The sequence below is a fragment of the Plasmodium relictum genome (assembly GCF_900005765.1).
Source record: "Plasmodium relictum strain SGS1 genome assembly, chromosome: 8".
In the NCBI taxonomy this organism is placed as follows: Eukaryota; Apicomplexa; class Aconoidasida; order Haemosporida; family Plasmodiidae; genus Plasmodium; species Plasmodium relictum.
The window spans coordinates 859689-881354 of NC_041686.1; the positions used below are offsets into that span (position 1 = coordinate 859689).

A 21666-nucleotide genomic window follows, 5' to 3' on the forward strand; every position below is an offset into this window, starting at 1 on the left:
GCTTGAATCATGACAAACAAACAAACAAAAAAAAAAAAAAAAAAAAAGGATATATTTAATTGTACGTATCTCTTTATATAAGCTACTTGAGTTTATTATAAAATTAATATTTAAAAGAAATTTTTTATTTTCATAGTGAAAAAAATAGAATAATAAATTTTTTTTTTTTGTTGGATTAACCAAATTTTAGTTTATTACATTCATGTATTGCGATTTTTATTTTTAATTTTTTTATATATTTGAAATAATGAAATGATTCATTTTTTAGAAGTATATTAGAAAAAAAAAAAAAAAAAAAAAACATATCTTTAAGTATATAAATTACTATAATTTTTTTTGGTTTATAATAGATTGTTTTTTATGAAGAATTTGTTTTAATTTATAATGATAAAAAACTAAATTTTTTTTGTGATATAGTACAAAACAATGAATGACAAACTTTCTAGTGTGAGAGAAAAAGTAGAAATAAAGGAAAATCTGTTAAATAAAATGTTATTTAATGAAAAAATAAATGAATCAAAAATCAAAGGTGCTGAAGGAAATGATAAAATAGAGAATAATTCAATTATAAATGAAAATAAAGTAGATGATTTTTTATCTAGTACTAGAATTCGTGAAAGTTATGAGAACATGTGTGTTCATAATGAAGAAAAAAAAAATAATAATTATGTTTCAACTAACAATAATCATAAAAGCAGCAGTGATAGTAATTTAAATGAAGATAAAAATAATTTAAGTAAAGACGAGAATAATATAAATGAAAAAGAAAATAATTTTAATGAAAATGAAAATAGTTTAAGTGAAGATAAAAATAATTTAAGTAAAAAAGAGAATAATATAAATAAAAAAGAAAATAATTTAAATAAAAATGAAAACAGTTTAAGTGAAGATAAAAATAATTTAAGTAAAAAAGAGAATAATATAGATGAAAAAGAAAATAATTTAAATGAAAATGAAAATGGTTTAAGTGGGAGTGATAATTATTTAAGTGCTGACGAAAATAATGTAACTAAAGAAAAATTAGATAATATCAAAAGTAATTATAAGGAAGAAATAAATTCAAATGAAGTTAATTTTGAATATAGTAATTTCTTTGATAATAATTTTTTTGATTTTCAAAAAGCAAAGGACTCCTTGAAAAAAAATAATTCTTTAATAGATATATATAATGAAATGAAAAATTATGAAGAAGATTTTTTAGAATACTTAGAACGTACCTATGAGAATGTGGAAGAAGACGGTTTCATAAAAAACGAAGAAAAAAACTCGGTTGATCATATTGACTTTAATAACATTGAATCAATCTCAAGTTTTTTTAATGATTCTAGTATTTCTAATATAAATATCACACAAGTTAAGCATTGCTTAATTGAAGATATTAATTTTTTTGTAGAACAAAAAAAATTAAATAAAAAAATAAAAATAAATAAAAATTATTTTAGTTTTCGAAATTATTTGAATACTCTACCTCCTAATCCTAGCAAAAAAATATGTAATTATAATTTTTTTAAAATTATAAAATTGTTTACTTGCATATATTAATCATATATTAAAATGTATTTAAATTTTTTTTTTTATTTTTAATTTTTATAGTTAAAGAATATGAGAAATAATACAAAAGTAATTATTAACGTAAAAATGGCTATTATGATAATAATAGTTGATCAAATTTAAAATACATAAAAGAAAAAAGATAAGGTATTAATATTTTTCATTTAGTTTAATAATATATATTAAAAGAAATTAGAAATAGGAGAAAAAAAAAAAATAGAGAAGCAAAATTTATAATAAAGTAATACATATAGTCCACTAAGTTTTTTTTTCTTTTCTCTCTTTATATATATATGTTATTATTGCATTTATTATTATTATTTTTTTTTTTTTTTTTTGTAGCTACAATTCATAAATCTAGTAATCATTTGTAATTAAATAAAATTTATAGAAGAAAAAAATGTGTAAATATAAAATTATATGCAATATATATATAATTTTTTTAACAATTTGAATTATTGGTTTTTATTATCAATATTGTCATTATTTTTAATAGACAATATATTCTGAGGATGTTTTATTAAAATTAGAAAATTTATTCTTGTATATTTGAGAAATTAAATAACTTTTTTTGATTGATATATCCTATATAAACAGCTATAATGCAATTATAAAATGGAATGCATAAATTGATTAAACTTTCCTACTACAATGTTTTCTCAGGTTTTAAAAACTTATTGCAATTCCCCTTTTATTAAAATAAGTAGAATTACACTTTTTAAGTGGTAATTTTTTATTTTCATTATAATTGTATCTTGAAGTATCTAATGAATATGCTAATCTCTTTATTGTTTTATGCTTTTCAAAAATTAATTTTTTTGTTCCACCTAATTTTATTTTAAAATTTCCATCACCAATGATGGGTAATGCTTTATATTCAGATGAATATATAGAGTAATCATTGCTATAAAATTGTAAAAAAAAATGTATATTTATGAAAATAAATTAGCATTTATAATAATGGATTTTTATTACACCACAGATGAATTAAATATATATACATATGGTTATAAGAAAAAGTGGAACTTAAATTGATGTAGAAAAATATCAGAAAATAAAAAATAATGTATTATCACTTCATATAGGTATGAAAAGAAAGAATGCTGCATAATTCTTTTTATACTTTTTAAAAAAATCATCAGAGGATCCCTTATTATTGGTTGAAAACACATTACTATATAATGAAAATGATTTATCAAAGTAAATTGTCTTTAAAGCTTCTATTTTATTTTTACTTTTTTCATATAATTTATCGGAAAAAGTGGTTTTCATTTTATTTGTTTTATTTGTATTTTTATGTAATATATCAGGACTAGTCTTTGATTTTTTTGCAAAATTTATGCTTTTAATTAATTTATTAGAACTAGTTTTAGACTTTGTTTTTGTATTTATAGATTCTTCTTTTACATTATTTTCTGTCACGTCGCTAATAGTCATGGAAGATACATCTATGCTTTTTTTCTGTTCTTCAATTTGATCTTCATTTTTGCTATTACATGATATTGATAAATTACTTGGATTATCTTTTTCAGTTTTTTTTTTATCACTATTTTTTTTATTCAAATTAATTGAATTATTGCTATTATCATTCTGAATTTTGTTATATTTATTTTTTTCTAAGTTTTCACTGCGATCTTCTGTTAGTTCTACATCTGATTTTCCGGAATTAATATTTTGCGCGGGTTCTTTTTCATCATAATTCTGTAAATTAAAAAAAAAAAAAAAAAATTTATGTAAAACCGATGTTGTAATATATCTTGAATAAATAATCAAATTAAAAAAACAAACCTTCTGTCTAAGAACACAAAAATTTCCTCCCATATTTAAGTAACGCAATAGGAATAAAAGAAAAAAAAAATTATATTATAACAAAAGGTAGGTATTTTTTTGAATTCTTTTTTTATTTTATTTTGCTTTGAATTGTGTCTTTTATGATACAAAAAAATTCATTTGGTTTATATATATTGCTTTATATTAAAAATTTCATTTTTTGTTATCTTTTATTATAGAATCACTTTATTAAAATTTGAAAAGTCATAATTTTTTTTTTTTTTTTTGACTAGCAAGCTGAATTCCTTTAAAATATATAATATAAAACTTTATTAAAATTAAAATATTAAAAAATTATATATTTTTTTATTTCACATATGTTTAAAGCTAAAATTTTATGAACGGTGCAGGCTTTTTTATTTTTTAAAAAATGGCTATAAAACAAGAGGTTAATTTTTAAAAGTAATTAGTACTTAGAGCTGCAATTTATAAATCTAGGAATTTTTATTTCCAAAAAATATAAGTTTAATGGAAAAATTAATAGTAATTTTATGTATTTTTTTTATTTTTAATTTATTTAACAAATTTATAGCATAACATCATTATAAATTTTCTCATTCTTTTTGTATTTCAAAATTTTAAAGAATCAACATACTGTTAATATGTTTTAAGAAAAAAAAAAAAGAAAAGGAAAAAAAAAAAACAAATAAATAAAATTAAATGAAGTAAAAATAGGTTAAATTATTTAAAATTGGTTCAAAACAATAAAAATTTTCTGCACATTATCTACATTATTTTTTTTAAAGACCTTTTATTTTCCCTTTTTTTATTTAAAATCATTATTAAGATATATAGTGTAAAAAATTAATAATATCTAAAAATATTTTTATTAATTTTTTTCATTTGGTATTTTTCTATCTAAAATTTTTTTGCGATTTTTATCAATTTTCAGTTTTGTCAATATAACATTGCTTGGATGTATACCTATGAATGTTGATTCACCATTTACTTTTTCTCTTGTTACTCTTTCTATGTAAATTTTAAATCTCTTTCTATTTATTTTTACAACTTTTCCTTCTCTTCCGTGATTGTGACCTCTACAAATTAGAACTTCATCATCTTTTCTGACTGGTAATGAACGAGTCTATATATATTAAAAAAAAAAGGAAAAATTTTTATAGTTATTTAATTAAATTGATAAATTATAAAGAAGCATAAAAACAAATAAGATGTAATAAATTAATATTGCTTACTTTATATTTTAATCTTAATTCTTTTGATAACTTTGATGACATAATTTTTCTTCTAAGACCTGCAGGAGCAGTAAAATGAGCCTTTCTCATCTTTCTTCGGGATGACGTTTTTTCTAAAAAAAGAAAGAAGAAATTTAAGTGATAACTTTTTAAATAAAATAATAAAAATGTTATTAAGTTTCTATCATGATATTCAAAAATAATATTAAAATTCCATTTTGACGTTGATAAACATTTATAGAAAAATAACATAAGAATGAAAACAAAAAATTGTATATATATGATTAATTCACATATTTTTACAGAAGTATTATCATCATATAAAAATGAAAAATGTAATTATCATATTAAAAACAAATTATAAAACTTACGTTTGTTAAGTTTCATTTTTATGTTAACAGGAAATTTTTATATAATTTTGTTCAAATTATTTTTTACGAAATTTAGCAAATTTCACTTTTATTTTTATCTTTTCAGAGATTATTTTATTTTGTAACATTAATTTCTTTTTAATAAATCCTTTAAAATAGATTTATATAATCTATTCTCAAATACATAAATATATATTTTTTTATTTTAAATTTTATTATGAAAAGTATATGCTACAAAGAAAAAAAAAATATATATATATAAAATCAAGTACAATAAAAAAATAGAAGCTATGCGTGCATGTTCATTTTTTTTTTTTATATATTTTACTGATACATGTTTCAGTATCCACTTTTCACTTCAACGGTAGAAATTTTTTTTTTTTTGTTTTTATGAAGAAATATTGATTTTTTTTTATAATTATTCATTTTGTTTTTATTTTTCGTATATTTAATTTTTTAAAAAAAAAGAGAAAAAACAATTATATATATATTATTTTAGTGTTTTTTACAAAAATATGCATTTTAGTTTCATAAGGATTTATTGTAAAAAAATAATTTTCTTTTTAATATACAATAATCAATAGCATAAAGATAAATGTTAAGAAATTATATTTTTTAAAGTTAATTGTATTCTCTAAAAGTCTGTTTAAGTAATGTAATATGCTATTTCTAATTAATTTATTTACATTACTTACATTTTTGGTGATACATATACCAAATATACTCTAATGCACATATCTATTTTTTTTTTTATAAACTTTCTTATTTATATATTTAATATATGCAATGAAAACAAAGTATATAATTTGAAGTAATTAAATAACACTAAGTAAAAATCCAAAGAACTGTAAGAATTCAATAAACACAAATATAACCAGAAGAGTGAACTTTCAATTTTGTGTTTAAGAAAATTATTCTTGAAAATAAAACTTTGAAAAATATAAATATGAAAATAATATTTATTCTTTTTACTTTTTTTATTTTGTTGTAGATATTTTATGGATAATTTTTACAGACATTTCTTTAGTATATATAATATACATAAAACATTTCCTTTTTCAATAATTTTAATAAAAAGTTATGATAAATAATTGTACTTTCTAATATTAAGTTAAATAAGAAAAACAGTGATATGTGCTATTCTTGAAGTTCTTTTTAGAAAACAAAATTAGTTACTTTTGCTAAAGCTAAGTATATTAGATAAATTTGTATTTCATATTGTATAATAATTCCATATTTTCAATGAAATAATTATAAAATTGTAGTTATTATATGTTTTTGTTGTAATTTTAAATACAAAAATAAAAAACAAAAATGCTGTGTTCTAGTGAGAAAAAATTAAAATACTTTAAATTATTATAAAAAATTTTACAAAAATGAACCTTTTCTTTAATTATTATAACTTTTATGTCTATTTTAATATATATATAAAAAAACATTTAAAAATCCTTTTTTATATATGCCTATATTTATGACTAATAAAATAATAAATCTACTCATATATATTTAAAATTTTAAAATTTAAAGAAAATGTGAATTTACTAGAAATATAGAAAAAAAGAATTAAAATAATTTATAGTGGTGTGTGATTGCCACTAAAGAAATATTCTTTTATTTTTTATCTGTTTATTTATCAATTTAATTTTAATCTTTATAGAGTATTTGTAATTTATATTTTAAAGGTTGGTTAATATAGGTTTTTTTTTTCATTTTGTGAATTTTAAAACACTTTCATATATGAAAATATAAATATGAGTACTATATATATAAATATATATTTTTAATAAAAGGAATTTATAAATATTCAAAATGTTAAAAATGATATTTCTTAAGGAATTTTCAAAATTTTATTTGTATTATAAATTAAGTTAAAAGAAAAATAAAAAAAAAAAGGGAAAGAAATTATGTCAATACATATACAAATTAACCTTCACCTAGAGGTCCTATAGCTCAGTTGGTTAGAGCGTACGGCTAATAACCGTAAGGTCGGCGGTTCGAGACCGCCTGGGACCACTTACGTATTTTTAAATAAGTGATTTTATGAATTTTTGTAGTTTTAAAGATGTTGTTATCAATTATTAATTTATAATTTATAATTTATATTAAAATATAAAAAATAAAATATAATTTTATTTTATTAGAATAATGATGTAGAAAAAAAAGAAAAAAAAAGTCTATTTTATATAGAAAAGGATATTTACATTATATTTACCAAATTAAAAACTATTTATATTTAGAAAAAAATTTACAAAAAAAAAAGTAATTTTTTAAAATGAAGTAAAAATTTATATTTATGGAGTTTTGAATTTATTATTATATTATAATTTAATACTTGAATTTATTTTGTTGAAAGATGAAAAGTTAAATTCATGTATATATTAAAGCAATTTAAAAATATAAAAATAAGACTTTGAAATGTGAATTTTATTTTTTTACATAAAATTGATTTTAAAGAATAATTCTTTTCACATTATTTATATTTTTATATTCTTTTTTAAAATTTTAAAAATTTTAAGGTTGTATTTTTTTTTTGTAAATTGTATATTATATATACTGTAATAAAGCACATAAATAAATTTTAAGATCATATTACGTGTATAAGTATAGAATTATTTATATATTTTGAAATTAAATATTTATATTTTATTCGTATATTATTCTATTTACATGTTTCCTGTATGGTTATGATTTCATGAGATATAAATTTAAATTTAAAAATTTTACGAGCACCGAGGATCGAACTCGGGATCTTTCGCGTGTGAGGCGAACGTCATAGCCACTAGACCATGCCCGCTTGATATCATTCATTAGTAATTTCTTTTTTATAAAGAAGTTAAAAAAAATTGAAATAATATTTTTTTAAAAGTATATTTACATAATATTTGCAAAATAATACAATTAAAACTTTTTTTTTTTTTAAAATTTTTTTTTCATTTTAATAAATTAAAAAAAAAATATATAGATGTATACTATTAATGATAAAAATACAAACTAAAAAAATATAAGATTTTATTTAAATATATATTTATACAACTGTAGCAGCAAACATTAAGCATACATATTATTATTGTGATTTATTAAAAACTCTCTTGTTTAAAATATATATATAATAAAAATAAAAGTTTAAACATCCTAAATATGATATAATTATTTTCACAGTTTTCTTTAGAAATAAAAATACTTATACATTCTAACAAATTTATACATATATTTTTTAATTTATTTAATTTTGTATTTGTGTGTTCACTTATTATTTTTATTTTTATAAAAAAGAAAAAAAAAAATTTTATAGACAAATGAATATCATTAAAAATAAAAAATTAAGAAGAGTAATAGACAAAATACTATAAAAAGTAGTAACAACAATGAAAAATACAAATAAAATTTTGTTAAAATAAAAATTTATTAAAAAAAAAGAGACAATAAATAAATATTAAATTTAAATATAAAACATGTATATGACATAATTCTAAAATATCTGAAAAATAAATATAAAATACAAAAATATATAAAAATATATTCTTAATTATATTGCTTGTATTAAAAAATAATGTAAATACAAATTGACTTTTATTTAATTTTGATATTTTTCTTTATTTTATCTTCAATTAATACTAACAATTTTTAAATATTAATTAATTTATGACAAATTTTTCTTTTAATATATATTATATAAAAGAAAAAAATTAGAACATATGAAGAAATCATAATTTTTGTTATTATTGTTAAATGAACACTTTCTTTTTTATATTTAACATATTCATTAATTTTATAAGACAAGTAAAATCCAAAACATGCAAAGAAATTTATAATTCCAATTAAAATTGAAAAATTATTATCTCTGAATATAGTAGACATATACATATACATGTGATTTGCGTAAAAGCTTTGATGAAAAAAATAAATAATTAATGATATATAGCCAATCAGTACATTATATGTATTATAATAAATTAATATGGAAATAAATAGAGAAATTCCTAATATTAAATTAAAACTGATAAAATTATAAATGCCTATAATATCAGCTACAATACCAAATATTAATGTAACAATAAAACTTGATGGTAAAAAGTAGGAATAAATATTTAATGTGTTCCCAAAGGCATTTTTTTCATATATATCAAATAAAGAAAACATAAAAAAACAAATACTAAAGGTAACTATAAAAAATTCTATGATAATAAATATGTAAAGTGAAGAAAGCACATGTTTCTTCAAAAGAGTAAAATTTATATTTTTTAAAAAAATATTTTCTCTTCTACTAATTAACATGGTGCTGTTTTTTTCTTTATTTTTATTTATCATTTCATTTTTATATTCATATATCTCATTATTTTTGTCTTCGTTCTTCATATTATTTAAATAAATTACAATATCATTATTAATTTTTGGATTACTTTCATTGGTAACCATATGATTATTCTTTTTGAAACAAATTTTATTATCATTGTTTTCTTCCTTATTTTTGTAGGGATTATCTTCATAAATTTCATCAAAGTTTTCTTCATAATCATTATCAGAATTATATTTAGGACTATTATTATAATAATTTTTTTCGTAATCTTTTTTTTTTATATAGGAAGCTTCGTTGCCAGACTTATATAAATCTACATTGTTTAAAATCTTGTCATTTTTTTCTTCATACTTATGTTCATTTTTAATAATATCTACATATTCTTCATAAAAATCTTCTTTATATTCAAGAAAATTAGTTATGAAAAATGAAGGAACAATACATAATGAAATATAAATTAGTATAACAATAATAATATTGCTTTGAAAATCAAAATAATATAATGTGACATTTATCACATTACCAACAAATAAACTTAAAACAGCGAGAGAAGACATGGTACTAATTAATATATAGTTTTTATTTCTCAGCAAATTCTTCAATTTATTAAATTTATCATTTAACCTATTTGATTTAATTATATCATCCTTAACTGGGTATTTCTCATTAATATAATAAATAATTGGTAAGTAAGTGTTATCAGATCCTATACCGAGACAAATAAAAGAGAGTTTAAAAAATAACGAAATTATTTCAAAATTATTTTCTATTTTATTTTCAATATAATATTTTGTATAATATAACGATACACATAATAATATCCATCCAATAAGCATGAAAAAAAAACCTATTTTTGCTATATATTTTTTTGAAGTTATTTTAATTAATACACTACCAATAGAACCTGATATAAATTGAATGATGAATCCTGTTGTTAATAAAAACTGAATAGAATTTTCCTGCTCATAACATAAAAAAAAATCATCATCACTATTTCCTTTTTCATTTTTACAAAGCCATTCATATGCTCTAAATTTTTTAAATAAATTTGCAATAAATATATAATTTTGATAAACAATAGAGGTAGTAGATATACTATACATAAAAAGAACTATTATAATTTTATTTTTTAACTTATTCATACTTGCTCAATTAACGTAAAATATACATATATTAATGTTTTAAAAATTGTAAATTCATTATCCTTCCTAAACAATTTTTCAATTTAATTGCATAAAAATATATTTCTTAAAAATTCAATGCATCTCTATTCATAAATAAATGTCTTTGATTTAAAATATTAAAATACTATAATATATATAAAAAAAATAAAAAAATATAACATTTCATGCATTTGAAAATGTATTACTTCGATAAAACCTCACATATATAATTTATCGTGCAATTTTCATTTCTATTTTTTCATTTTTTCATATGTAAATTAAGAAAAGTATTATTTCATACTAAAAAATTAAATAATTCTTATTTAACAATTGATTTAAGATTTTTTTTTATAGAAAAAGAAACAAATGTATAATTTATATTATTTTAAATCTTTCTGAAAAAGCAATGCATTTCACTTTTGTTAAATATATAATTATTATTATGTAATAAACATTTCTTAATTTATCTAATTATTTCATAAAAAGTTCATTTTTTTTTTTTTTCAAATAATTAGTAATTTTTTCTCATATATAACGATATATATATATATATTTATATTTTTCCCAATTACTTTTTATTTTTTTAAATAGCTTTTGCTTCTTATCTTTTTTTTTTTTTTAGTTCATAAGAATTTTATTTTTGTTGTTTATATAGAACTTGTATTTTTTTTTTTAAAATAATTTTTATATATATAATTTCTCATATGTATAATTGAAGTAAGAAAGTTATTTAAAAATATATATCTATTTTTATAAAAAAAAATTCTGTTCTTCATTTTTTATATTTTAATGTTACTTTATTTTTTTTAATTTTTTATTTTTCGTTGTTTATTTTAATTATAATATATTATTACTACCCCTATCTGACTTTATATACTTTATAATATTGAATATTTACTTTTTATTCAATAAGATATATTCTACAATATCCTTTTTTTAGTTCTTCATACTTCACTATGAAAATACTCAAATTGTAAAAGAACAAAAAAAAAATTATTCTAAGCATGAATTCATTAAACTTAAATTCATTATTACTGAAGTTAAAAAAAAAAATGAAAAAAGTCTAAGAGGAATACATGCATATAAATGGATTTTCTTCATTACTCATATTTTTGCGGTTAAAATAGTTTGTATGTATCCTACTTTTATTTATCTAGTGAAAAAAGAAAGAAAAAATTTAAGACATTCTTCATTTTAAAAAATAATTTAATAGTAATATATTCTTTAAATAAACTTATACAAGTTTTAAATATTAATGCAAAAAAAAAAAAAAAAAAAAAAATGAATTTTAAGTTTAAAATGACGATATTATAATTATGAGAAAAAAAATAATTCAAAAAACTACATAAACTTTTTTTTGAAAAAGTCTAAAACATCTAAATACATTTACATGTATACACTTATATTCATACGTTTTTATTTAATTAAAAAAGTATTCTTATAAACAAATTTAAAAATAACTAATTTATATTATTAACACTACTTTTTTCCATTTTCTCGCTTTTTTTTTTTTCAAGTAATTGCAAAAACTATATTATTTTTATTCTTTTGTTTACTTTTTATTTTTATGTTTTGTTAATTTTACATTATAAAGATTTTATATTTTATCATATTAATATCTTTACAATTTGATAGTTTTAAATTTAACTATATTTAATTTTTATAATTTTATACATTATATACTTCTATTCATTTTAGTATCTCTGCATTTTTACATTTTAAAGTTTTTTTTTTTTAATAATATATATATCCTCATATATTTTAATATACTATAAATTTTTTTTTTTTTATTCTTATAAATAATGAAAATATTTTTTTTTTTTTTGTGAATTTTTTACTATTTTATTTCTTTAGGAAAAGTAAAAAACGAATGCACCTTTTTTGAATAACTTTAAAGTTGCACACACTATGTAAACATAAAGTTAAGCATTGCTTTATTTAGTAAAAATAAAAATATAGAAATAAATAATTTTAATGTTTTCTTAGAATACACATTAGTAATACTAAGTAAAAAATATATTTATTTAATTGTGAGTAATTGGTTTATGTAGCAGATTGATTTTAAAAAAAAAAAAAAAGAAGATATTAATTAAAATTTTAAATCTATTAGCATTTTAAAATTAGTACATGTTATTATGTACCTATTTTTTTGTATTTATATTATTATATATTATTTTTTTTTTTTTAATTTTTTTCTTTATAATTTCAAATTATTAATACTCATTTCATATTTAAGAGAAAATCAAATTTTCAATATAAAATTTTATATTTAAATTTTAATTATTATTTTTAAAAGGAAAAAAAAAAAAAAAAAGTAAAAAGGAAAAGAAAATGTATGATTGAAGAATATTCATATTTTATTGTTATTAATTGATTATATATTTTGTGAATATCAAATTTTATAACAAAAAAAATAATATACAGAAGAAGTAAAGAAAGAATTCATACAAAATATGAAAGATTGGCATATTGGTAAATGAACTATAAAAAAACAAACAAAAATTAGACATAATACTTATATTATTCATATATTTTAACAAATGAGAATTTAGTTTCATCTATTTTGTAATTTCACTTTTAATTTTTTCTTTTATATCTTATAAAATATTTTTTTATAATACCATAATTTATATTTTAAACAAAAATATATTATATATATATTTGAAATATTGTACAAAAAATTATTACATATATATATGTTTATATTTTGATATGTCTATATTAAAGAAGAACATCGCTTTGTGATATATTTTTTTTTTTTAAACTTTATTTAAAAGTTTATATTTTTTTCAAATCTATTAAAAATAAGTTTTATTTGAAAGAGTATTATTTTTATTACATTATAGAAAATATAAAAAAAAAATTTTATATTATTATAACTTATGATATTTTATGAAATAATATATTACATATATTATATATATATATAATTGGTTAGAATCAATTTTGTAATTTTTTTTTTTTTTTTGTAGATGACCATATAAATATATATCAAGAAAATGAGAAAAATAATAATAAAGAATATGCTACTACTAACAGCTGTATAATTAATAAAAGTAATGAGAATGATAGTTCAAGTGAATCTAGTAATAGTAGTAATGATGAAAAACATAAAATACTAGAAAATGAAATTCATAAATCACCAAATAAGGCATATAGATTAGGAAATATTGTCGGAAATGGAAGCTTTGGTGTTGTTTATGAAGCTATTTGTCTTGACACCTCAGAAAAGGTGGCTATTAAAAAAGTTTTACAAGATCCTCAATATAAAAATAGAGAATTAATGATAATGAAAAATTTAAATCATGTAAATATTATATATTTAAAAGATTATTATTATACAGAATCAATTAAAAAAAATGAAAAAAATATATTTTTAAATGTAGTAATGGAATATATACCTCAAACTGTACATAAATATATGAAATATTATTCTAGAAGTAATCAGTCTATACCAATTTTTTTAGTTAAATTATATTCATATCAATTATGTAGGGCTTTAGCATATTTACACTCAAAACTGATATGTCATAGAGATTTAAAACCTCAAAATTTATTAATAGATCCTAAAACACATACATTAAAATTATGTGATTTTGGTAGTGCAAAGAATTTACTAGCTGGGCAACGTAGTGTTTCATATATTTGTTCTAGATTTTATAGAGCCCCTGAATTAATGTTAGGTTCAACTAATTACACTACTCATATAGACTTATGGTCATTAGGTACATATATATATATAAAGATTTTATAATTTAACATTTATTTATATACTATATATATTTTTTTTCCATCTTTAGGTTGTATAATAGCAGAAATGATTTTAGGATTTCCTTTGTTTTCAGGACAATCAAGCGTTGATCAATTAGTGAGAATAATACAAGTTCTAGGTATTTAAATATGTAACAAAAAATTTTAGAAACACAATGTATTATATTGATAATTTAAATAATAATTGTACCTAAAAATATATACTAAAAATATTAAATAATTTTTTTTTTTTTTTGTATATTTTAATGAAGGAACACCAACTGAAGAACAAATGAAAGAAATGAATCCAAATTATGCTGATGTAAAATTTCCAGATGTTAAACCAAAAGACTTAAAAAAAGTACATACATATATATATATATTTAGTTTCATTTTATTATATATATTTTTTTGTGAAATTTTTTCATATTTTTAGATATTCCCAAAGAGCACATCAGAAGATGCTATAAACTTGGTTTCTAGATTTTTAAAATATGAACCATTAAAACGACTTAGTTCTATTGAAGTAAAAATAATTATAAAAAATAAAAGAAAGATATTAAAAATAATTTTTGTATCTTATATACCTTTATTGAGTATACTTTGTTAGTTTAACAATATTTATAATTATATATAATTATATATATATATTTTTCTTTTTTCATTATAAAGGCATTGGGAGATCCATTTTTTGATGAATTAAGAGATCCTTGTATTAAGTTATAAGCATATATACATATATATATATATATATATACTTTATTACACATTATTATTATTATTTTTTTTTCAAGATTACCAAAATATATTGATAAATTACCAGAATTATTTAATTTTTGTGAAGAAGAAATTAAAGTAATGTCTATTGAATGCAGAAGAAAAGTAATACCTAAATATCTTTATGAAAAATATGAATATATACTGAATGAACAAAATGATAACAATAACATTAATGAAAATATAAATAAGGAATTCAATGAATCGAATTTAGAAAATAATAAATCAAATAATAAAGCTCATTTGGTTATTGAAAGTTGATGCTTTTATTGAAAAAAAAAAAAAAAAGTACTAAAACATATCAATTATCTAGATATTTTTAGAATTAAGTAAATACACGCGATGTATATATATATATATATTGGAGAAATAAAAAAAATATATTATTAAAAGTGTATTCTTCAAATGCAATAATAATTTAAATTATATAATAATCATATAAAAATAATATAGCATTATTCAATTTAACGCTACATATTTTATTATCGACAATAATTTTTATATCCTTTTATTTCCTTTTTTTTTATCTACATATATATTTATGCATTTGTATATGTTTTTTTTTTATAGCATATATATATATCTATTTATTTTTTTTTTTGTATTTTTGTTAATTTTTTTTTTTTCAGTAGATATTAGTAGTTTACAACATCTTTACAATCTTTGGTTTTCTAATTTGATTTTTTTTTTTTTTTCTCCATATCATTTATTTTTATCTAGAACAATCTTATGCAATTTATAAATTACATCAAAGTTTTCTATATGCATATATATACTTAAATTCTCTATTTAAGAATTAATTTATCATTTTTTTTTTTTTTTTGGATTTTTTATTTGATTTTATTTTTTTTTTTATTTTTTATTTTTTTTTTTATTTTTTTTTTATTTTTTTTTTTTTCTTAATTTTATGTTCCTTTTTAATATATATGGTTTTTTATAAACATTTTAATTATATATTTATTGGAATTAGTACATATGAAAAATTAAAATTTTACTCTACCCTATATTATTCTTCAATTTTATATAACTATTTTCTTAAATTTTTATTTGAATATGCCTAAATATAAACAAAAGAGTTTTTATTTATCACTAGAAAAAATAAAAAATAATAATAATATGATTTATGTGTTATATAAATATAAATGTAATATAAATTATGCATTTATCAGGATAATTGAAACTATATGACAATTCTTATGAATATTTGTTTAAATTCTTTTAAAGTTTTAGTAAATCATATCTCTTATTAAATGTTTCATTATTATGATTATACATTAACTAGAATCCTTTGTATATTCCTATATATATATATATATGTATTTTTTTAAATTTAGTTAAATAATTGTATTTTTGCATTTAAAACAACAAATAAAAAAAACTGAGATTCCATATATATTGAAAAAATTAAAATAATATTTTTTATTAATAGATGTATCATTGCAACTATTACTTTTTTTTTGTTTTATTTATTTAAAAAAAAAAAGAAAAAAAAAAGAAAAACAAAAAGAAAAATATCATATACATATATATATATATATATATACTATTTACACAATTCTTTCTAATTCTGTTGCATAGCCAATAGTATTATTCAATATTTCTAAAGCGGGTACTTCTTGAGAATTAACAGTTTTATTATTAAAAAAAATTTTGTTATTTTTTATTTCCCATATTACGTTATTTTCTCCTTGACTTGTTTTAGTTTCATTATAAGCTGTGATAAATTCATATAATTCATTTTCACTTTTAAATTTTAATAATTCACAAGCATGTAATAAACTGATAGAATTAGAAGAAGAAAATATACAGTCGGCTAATTTATATCTAATAGTACTATATAACCTTTCCATAAATAATGAGTATAAGTATAATGGAATTTCATCTTTTCTTGTTAAAACATAATGAAAATATCCATCCATTATATGTTGTTCTAACTCCAAAACATACTTTATATATTTATCATTTTGATCTTCTATAGGTATTATTTCTAAAGTCATATGAAAATCTCCAATTGAATTCGATGCTAATAAATATAATAGATATACTCCTAATATACCATTTTGTTTTTTACTTTTCGGTAAAATATCTTTATAATCAAAATAATAAATAAATAGTTGTGCTGTATATATATTAAATGATTTAATATCTTTATCTCTTATTGAAATTATTACACCTTTTTCTAATACTTCCCTTGCTAGTAATAGTTCATTGATATTTTTTTTGCATATTGGTAATAAAGGATCAATTGAAGGCAAATGTATTATTATTAATTTTAACTTTGATAAAATTTCTTTACATTTGTATATATTACATGTTGTTGGATCATTAATATCATCACCTAAATCAATTATTTTATTTATATCATCATTAGCTTTTTTATCTAATTCTTCTTCACTTATGTTATTATAACAACTTATTAATTCCTTAAATAATTTTATTCCTTCTTTATATTCTTTTGACATTTTATAAAAATTATTAAAAAAAAATTTATATATATATATATATATATATATTAATCATATATTTTTACATCAAACTTGTAATATCCCTTCTCTTATTTTATCTTTTTTTTTTTTTTTCTTCTCTATTTTATATATTAGAAATTCTTATGTTCTATTTAATTTTACATAATTCAAAATATTAAAACTTTTTATCAAAAGAAATTTTTTTTTAAATAGTAGGCTTAAAATCTTTTATTCTTTTTAATTTTTTTTAAATTAATATAAAATAAATTTGTGCATTAAAACAGAATAAAAAAAAAAAAAAAAAAAAACGTATTGTAAATAAAAATTTATTTTTTTAGTTATAGTAATTTATGGGTTATAAAATTCAAAGGAAAAAAAAAAAAAGAAAAAAGATATATGATAAAAATGCGTATGTGTAAAGGGTTATATTGGATACGTATACTATTAAAACATAAAAATTAAAATGAAAATTAAAAAAGATGTATTTTTTTGGATACATTAAATATATACTGAATCATTTTTTTTTTTTTTTGTATGAAAAGTTTGAGATTTAAAAGAAAAAAAAAATTATATATATATATAAACAAAAATATTATCTTTTATTTTTTAATATAATTCATCTAAAATTTTTAGAAAAAATACAATATAATATATATATATATATATATGTATATTGCTTTCCGCATATTTTTTTCTGTCTAACTTTTTATGTTTAATGCTTTTTTTTACTGTTATATTATTTGTTTTTATTTAGTACTTTACTAATCTTTTAATTCAATTTTCTTATTTTCTTTTTTACTTTTTTTCTTTTTTTTTTTGTCTTAATTTTTTTGTTTTATTATTATTCTTTTCATTATATATTTTTTTTCTTTTAATATATATAATTTTTGGATAAAAAAAACACATTTCACATATGTGTGAATAATTTGTGTTATATAATTCATATATATATAAATATATATATTAGAAAATAAATTTTATAAAATTAAATTATATTAATATATATATATATAAACCATTTTAAATTATTACAAACAATTGAAAGATGACTACTACAAAAAATAGTTATTTTAGATTACCTAATGATGACGAAATAGATGAGTTTTTAGAAAGGGTAGACGATGTAACAACTAAAGTTAGAAATATTTTAGATAATAAAATAAGTATAGAAGAAATAGAAAAAGAAGAAAGAAAATTATTTCTTGAAAAAAGAGCAAAAGAAATAAAAGAAGAAGAAAAAAAGGAAAAGGAAAAAAGAGATTTTTTATTGGGTAAAGAAGGAAAAGGAAATGAAAATAATTATTTATATTTTTGTCGTTTTTGTTTTGTTGAATATAGTTATGATTTAAAAAATTGCAAAAGATGCAATGAATTAGTAATAACTAGAGAACAAAGAAAAAAGGAATTAGAAGAAAAAGTAAAAATTTATAAAATTGAAAAAGATAAAAGAAATGCACGAAGAAATAATTGGAAGCAATTTTTAAAATCAAGAAAAAATGAAGAGAAAAAAAAAATAACAAGTTATGAGAAATGGAATTACTATGAGCCAAGCAGTGATACTTTTGATGAGGATGAAAAAACATTATATGTTCCTAAGCATAATAAAAATTTTCAAATATTAGAAAAAAAAATGAATGAAGATATAAAAAAAAGAAATGAAAATAGAAAAGTTGCTTATAGTATGAAGCAAAAAGGAAATAATTTTTTCAAGCAAAAAAATTATTTATATGCCATAGATTGTTATAAAAATGCGTTAGATATTTGCAAAGATTATTTGGAAATATATAATAATCTAGCTTTATGTCAAATTAAAATATATCAATATGAAAATGCTATTGAAAACTGTAATAAGGTTATTGAATATTATAATATATTTCAAAAAGATCTCAAAGTTAAAAATTCGGTTATTTTTAAAAGTTATGCAAGAAAAGGATTAGCACTTTTTAAATTACATAAATTTAATGAATCAATGGAAAACTTTAAGTTGGCTTTATCACTTTATCCTAATGATAAGGAAACAATTGAATATATTGAAAAATGTGAAAAAATATTAGATGATTATAGAAAAGCACAAAGTGATAAATTACTTTCAAATAAAAATCAAGAAAAAGAGAATAAAAAAGTAGAAAAAAAAGAACATATAGAAGAGGATCATAAAAATAATGATCAATTTAATATGAGCAACAGTGACTTAGATATAGGAAATTACGAAGATTTAATAATGGAGTTATCAAAAATGGATATAAAAAAAAAATCAAAACTTTTTTCAGAGTATCTTAGAAAAATGAAGAAGCTTCTAAAGAAAAACAAAAGAGCAAAACTAAGTTTTTGCTCATATGCATACGAAATAAAAGATAATAAAAATGAAAAAATAAAGAAAGTAACCTTTTTATCATATGTTGTTGAGCAACTTAATGAAATATTGTTTTATGTTAAAAAAGAAATTGATGGTGATATATTAACAAGTGAAAATACAAAATATAAAAAATTTCATATGCCTAAATATTTAAAAAAAAGTGGTAATACAATTATTGATATCCTAATATTGATACTTGAAGATAATTATCATTATTCCGATTTTTGCATACACGCATTAAATCCAATTTTAACTTTTTATTTTTTAGGAATTTTAAAAATTTCAAAATGCATAAATTTTTTACTTTCTATTAGTGAAAATTATGAGGCAAGAAAGGTATTTTGTACTATTGTTGAAAATAATAATTATATTTTAAAAAATATATTAAAAACCATAAATGATTATATAACAGAACAAAGAAGTGTTTACACAAAAGAAAAGTTATCACGTTTTGAATTTTTAAGAAACTCCATATTGGATAGTGTGCACGAAGATATAAATGATATTAAAAAAGAAGACAGTAATAAGAACTTCATAATTAAAAAAGAAGATGGTGATGAAAATAAAAATATTATAAAAAATGATAATAGATACAATAATACAATAAATTATAATGAAGAAAATATAATTTTAAAGAACAATTCTTCCACAAATTTATTGGATAATAGTAATGAAAAAAAATTAGAAGAAAAAAAAAAAAGTGAAAATTTACTTGAAAAGAAGTATGAATTTATTAATTTATTTGGTGTTTTATCTCACTTCATTGTACAAACCAATGTATTGAATTTGCTAGAAAAAAAATTTATGAAAGATATACTTAATATTATTATTTTTATTAATGAAAAATTTTATGATTACAATGAAATGCATTGTAATTATTTGTCTTTTTTAGTAAATTTAGTTGGAAACATCAACATAAGATTAATTGTATTGAATAAATGTTGGTTTAATATTTTTTATTTTGTAGAAAAAATTGAAAATGAAAGTTTAATGAAAAATATTTTATCAGTAATTTTTAATTTAACTATTACATGGACAAATGATATAGAAAAAAAAAAACTTTCATCTTTTGATAAGGAAATAAAGATAAGTAGTTTTCATAAAATTATTAAATGTACTCAATCGGCAGATAAACGAGTAAGTGAGTTGTGCTTTTTACTTTTAAGTAGATTTTATTTATATATTTATTATTTATCTCTTAATATTCAACAACATAAAAATGATACCTGTAATAATAATAGTAATAACAATAGGAACAATTATAATAATATTAATAATGATGATAATGTGAATAATGATAATAATAGAAAATTAATAAATTCTTTAAAAGAAAGCATATATAAAGAAAATGAAAAATTAATTGAGCTAGATGAATTTTCTTCTTTATCTTTAAAAAAATCCATTTTATCTATTTTATCAAGAAAAAATGAATTTTCTTTAATAAATTCATGTATAAATCTTGTTTTCTGCTTATCAAGATATACTAATTTTCTAAACAATTTAATTGAAAAAGATGCTGATAATGCTTTTAAAGAATTAACAAATGAAGTATGTTCAATTTTCTTAGATATTCAAAATAATACTACTAAAGACAAAACATTTTATGTTTTGATAAATAATATTATTATGTTTATTACTCAAATCTTAAAAAATTTATCAATAAGAAATGATTATAATAATACAGAAATAATATATAGAGAGATAAGAAAATTAATACCATATGCAATTCAAATAAGTAGTGTAGAAAAAACCTTAAAAAAAAATATTAGCATTTTTTTATCATATTGCTTTTTAAATGATCATTTAAAACAAACAATATTATCATTATATAATAATGACATTAATAGAATTCATTATTTACTTAAAGTTTCATAGCTTCTAATATATATATTTATTTTTATTAATTTTAAAGA

At 17.6% G+C, this 21666-nt stretch overlaps 7 protein-coding genes and 2 non-coding genes across 9 annotated transcripts; 4 read left to right on the forward strand and 5 right to left on the reverse strand.

Annotated features, from left to right (window-relative positions):
• Nucleotides 1-426: 426 nt before the first annotated feature.
• On the forward strand, nt 427-1613 carry PRELSG_0822700 (conserved Plasmodium protein, unknown function; the record flags this gene model as incomplete). The annotated part of the gene is made up of 2 exons (XM_028676303.1): nt 427-1492; nt 1594-1613. The coding sequence occupies 2 exons, from the start codon at nt 427-429 to the stop codon at nt 1611-1613; spliced, it is 1086 nt and encodes a 361-aa protein (XP_028532806.1).
• Nucleotides 1614-2217: 604 nt separating this feature from the next.
• On the reverse strand, nt 2218-3372 carry PRELSG_0822800 (hypothetical protein; the record flags this gene model as incomplete). The annotated part of the gene is made up of 2 exons (XM_028676304.1): nt 2218-2455; nt 2675-3372. The coding sequence occupies 2 exons, from the start codon at nt 3370-3372 to the stop codon at nt 2218-2220; spliced, it is 936 nt and encodes a 311-aa protein (XP_028532807.1).
• Nucleotides 3373-4210: 838 nt separating this feature from the next.
• PRELSG_0822900 (60S ribosomal protein L26, putative) lies at nt 4211-4961 on the reverse strand (the record flags this gene model as incomplete). The annotated part of the gene is made up of 3 exons (XM_028676305.1): nt 4211-4465; nt 4575-4687; nt 4946-4961. The coding sequence occupies 3 exons, from the start codon at nt 4959-4961 to the stop codon at nt 4211-4213; spliced, it is 384 nt and encodes a 127-aa protein (XP_028532808.1).
• A 1948-nt stretch (nt 4962-6909) lies between these two features.
• On the forward strand, nt 6910-6983 carry PRELSG_0823000. Its single transcript has one exon. It is a non-coding gene; the product is annotated as a tRNA-Ile (tRNA).
• A 683-nt stretch (nt 6984-7666) lies between these two features.
• Nucleotides 7667-7723, reverse strand: PRELSG_0823100. The gene has a single exon. It is a non-coding gene; the product is annotated as a tRNA-Val (tRNA).
• An 846-nt stretch (nt 7724-8569) lies between these two features.
• On the reverse strand, nt 8570-10384 carry PRELSG_0823200 (transporter, putative; the record flags this gene model as incomplete). The annotated part of the gene is made up of 1 exon (XM_028676306.1): nt 8570-10384. One exon carries the CDS (start codon nt 10382-10384, stop codon nt 8570-8572), a length of 1815 nt encoding a protein of 604 aa, XP_028532809.1.
• A 2474-nt stretch (nt 10385-12858) lies between these two features.
• GSK3 (glycogen synthase kinase 3, putative) lies at nt 12859-15193 on the forward strand (the record flags this gene model as incomplete). Its single annotated transcript, XM_028676307.1, has 7 exons — nt 12859-12877; nt 13378-14130; nt 14206-14295; nt 14428-14516; nt 14592-14681; nt 14828-14874; nt 14950-15193. The coding sequence occupies 7 exons, from the start codon at nt 12859-12861 to the stop codon at nt 15191-15193; spliced, it is 1332 nt and encodes a 443-aa protein (XP_028532810.1).
• A 1286-nt stretch (nt 15194-16479) lies between these two features.
• Nucleotides 16480-17394, reverse strand: RPN12 (26S proteasome regulatory subunit RPN12, putative; the record flags this gene model as incomplete). The annotated part of the gene is made up of 1 exon (XM_028676308.1): nt 16480-17394. The coding sequence occupies one exon, from the start codon at nt 17392-17394 to the stop codon at nt 16480-16482; it is 915 nt and encodes a 304-aa protein (XP_028532811.1).
• Nucleotides 17395-18442: 1048 nt separating this feature from the next.
• On the forward strand, nt 18443-21628 carry PRELSG_0823500 (TPR domain containing protein; the record flags this gene model as incomplete). The annotated part of the gene is made up of 1 exon (XM_028676309.1): nt 18443-21628. One exon carries the CDS (start codon nt 18443-18445, stop codon nt 21626-21628), a length of 3186 nt encoding a protein of 1061 aa, XP_028532812.1.
• Nucleotides 21629-21666: the final 38 nt, after the last annotated feature.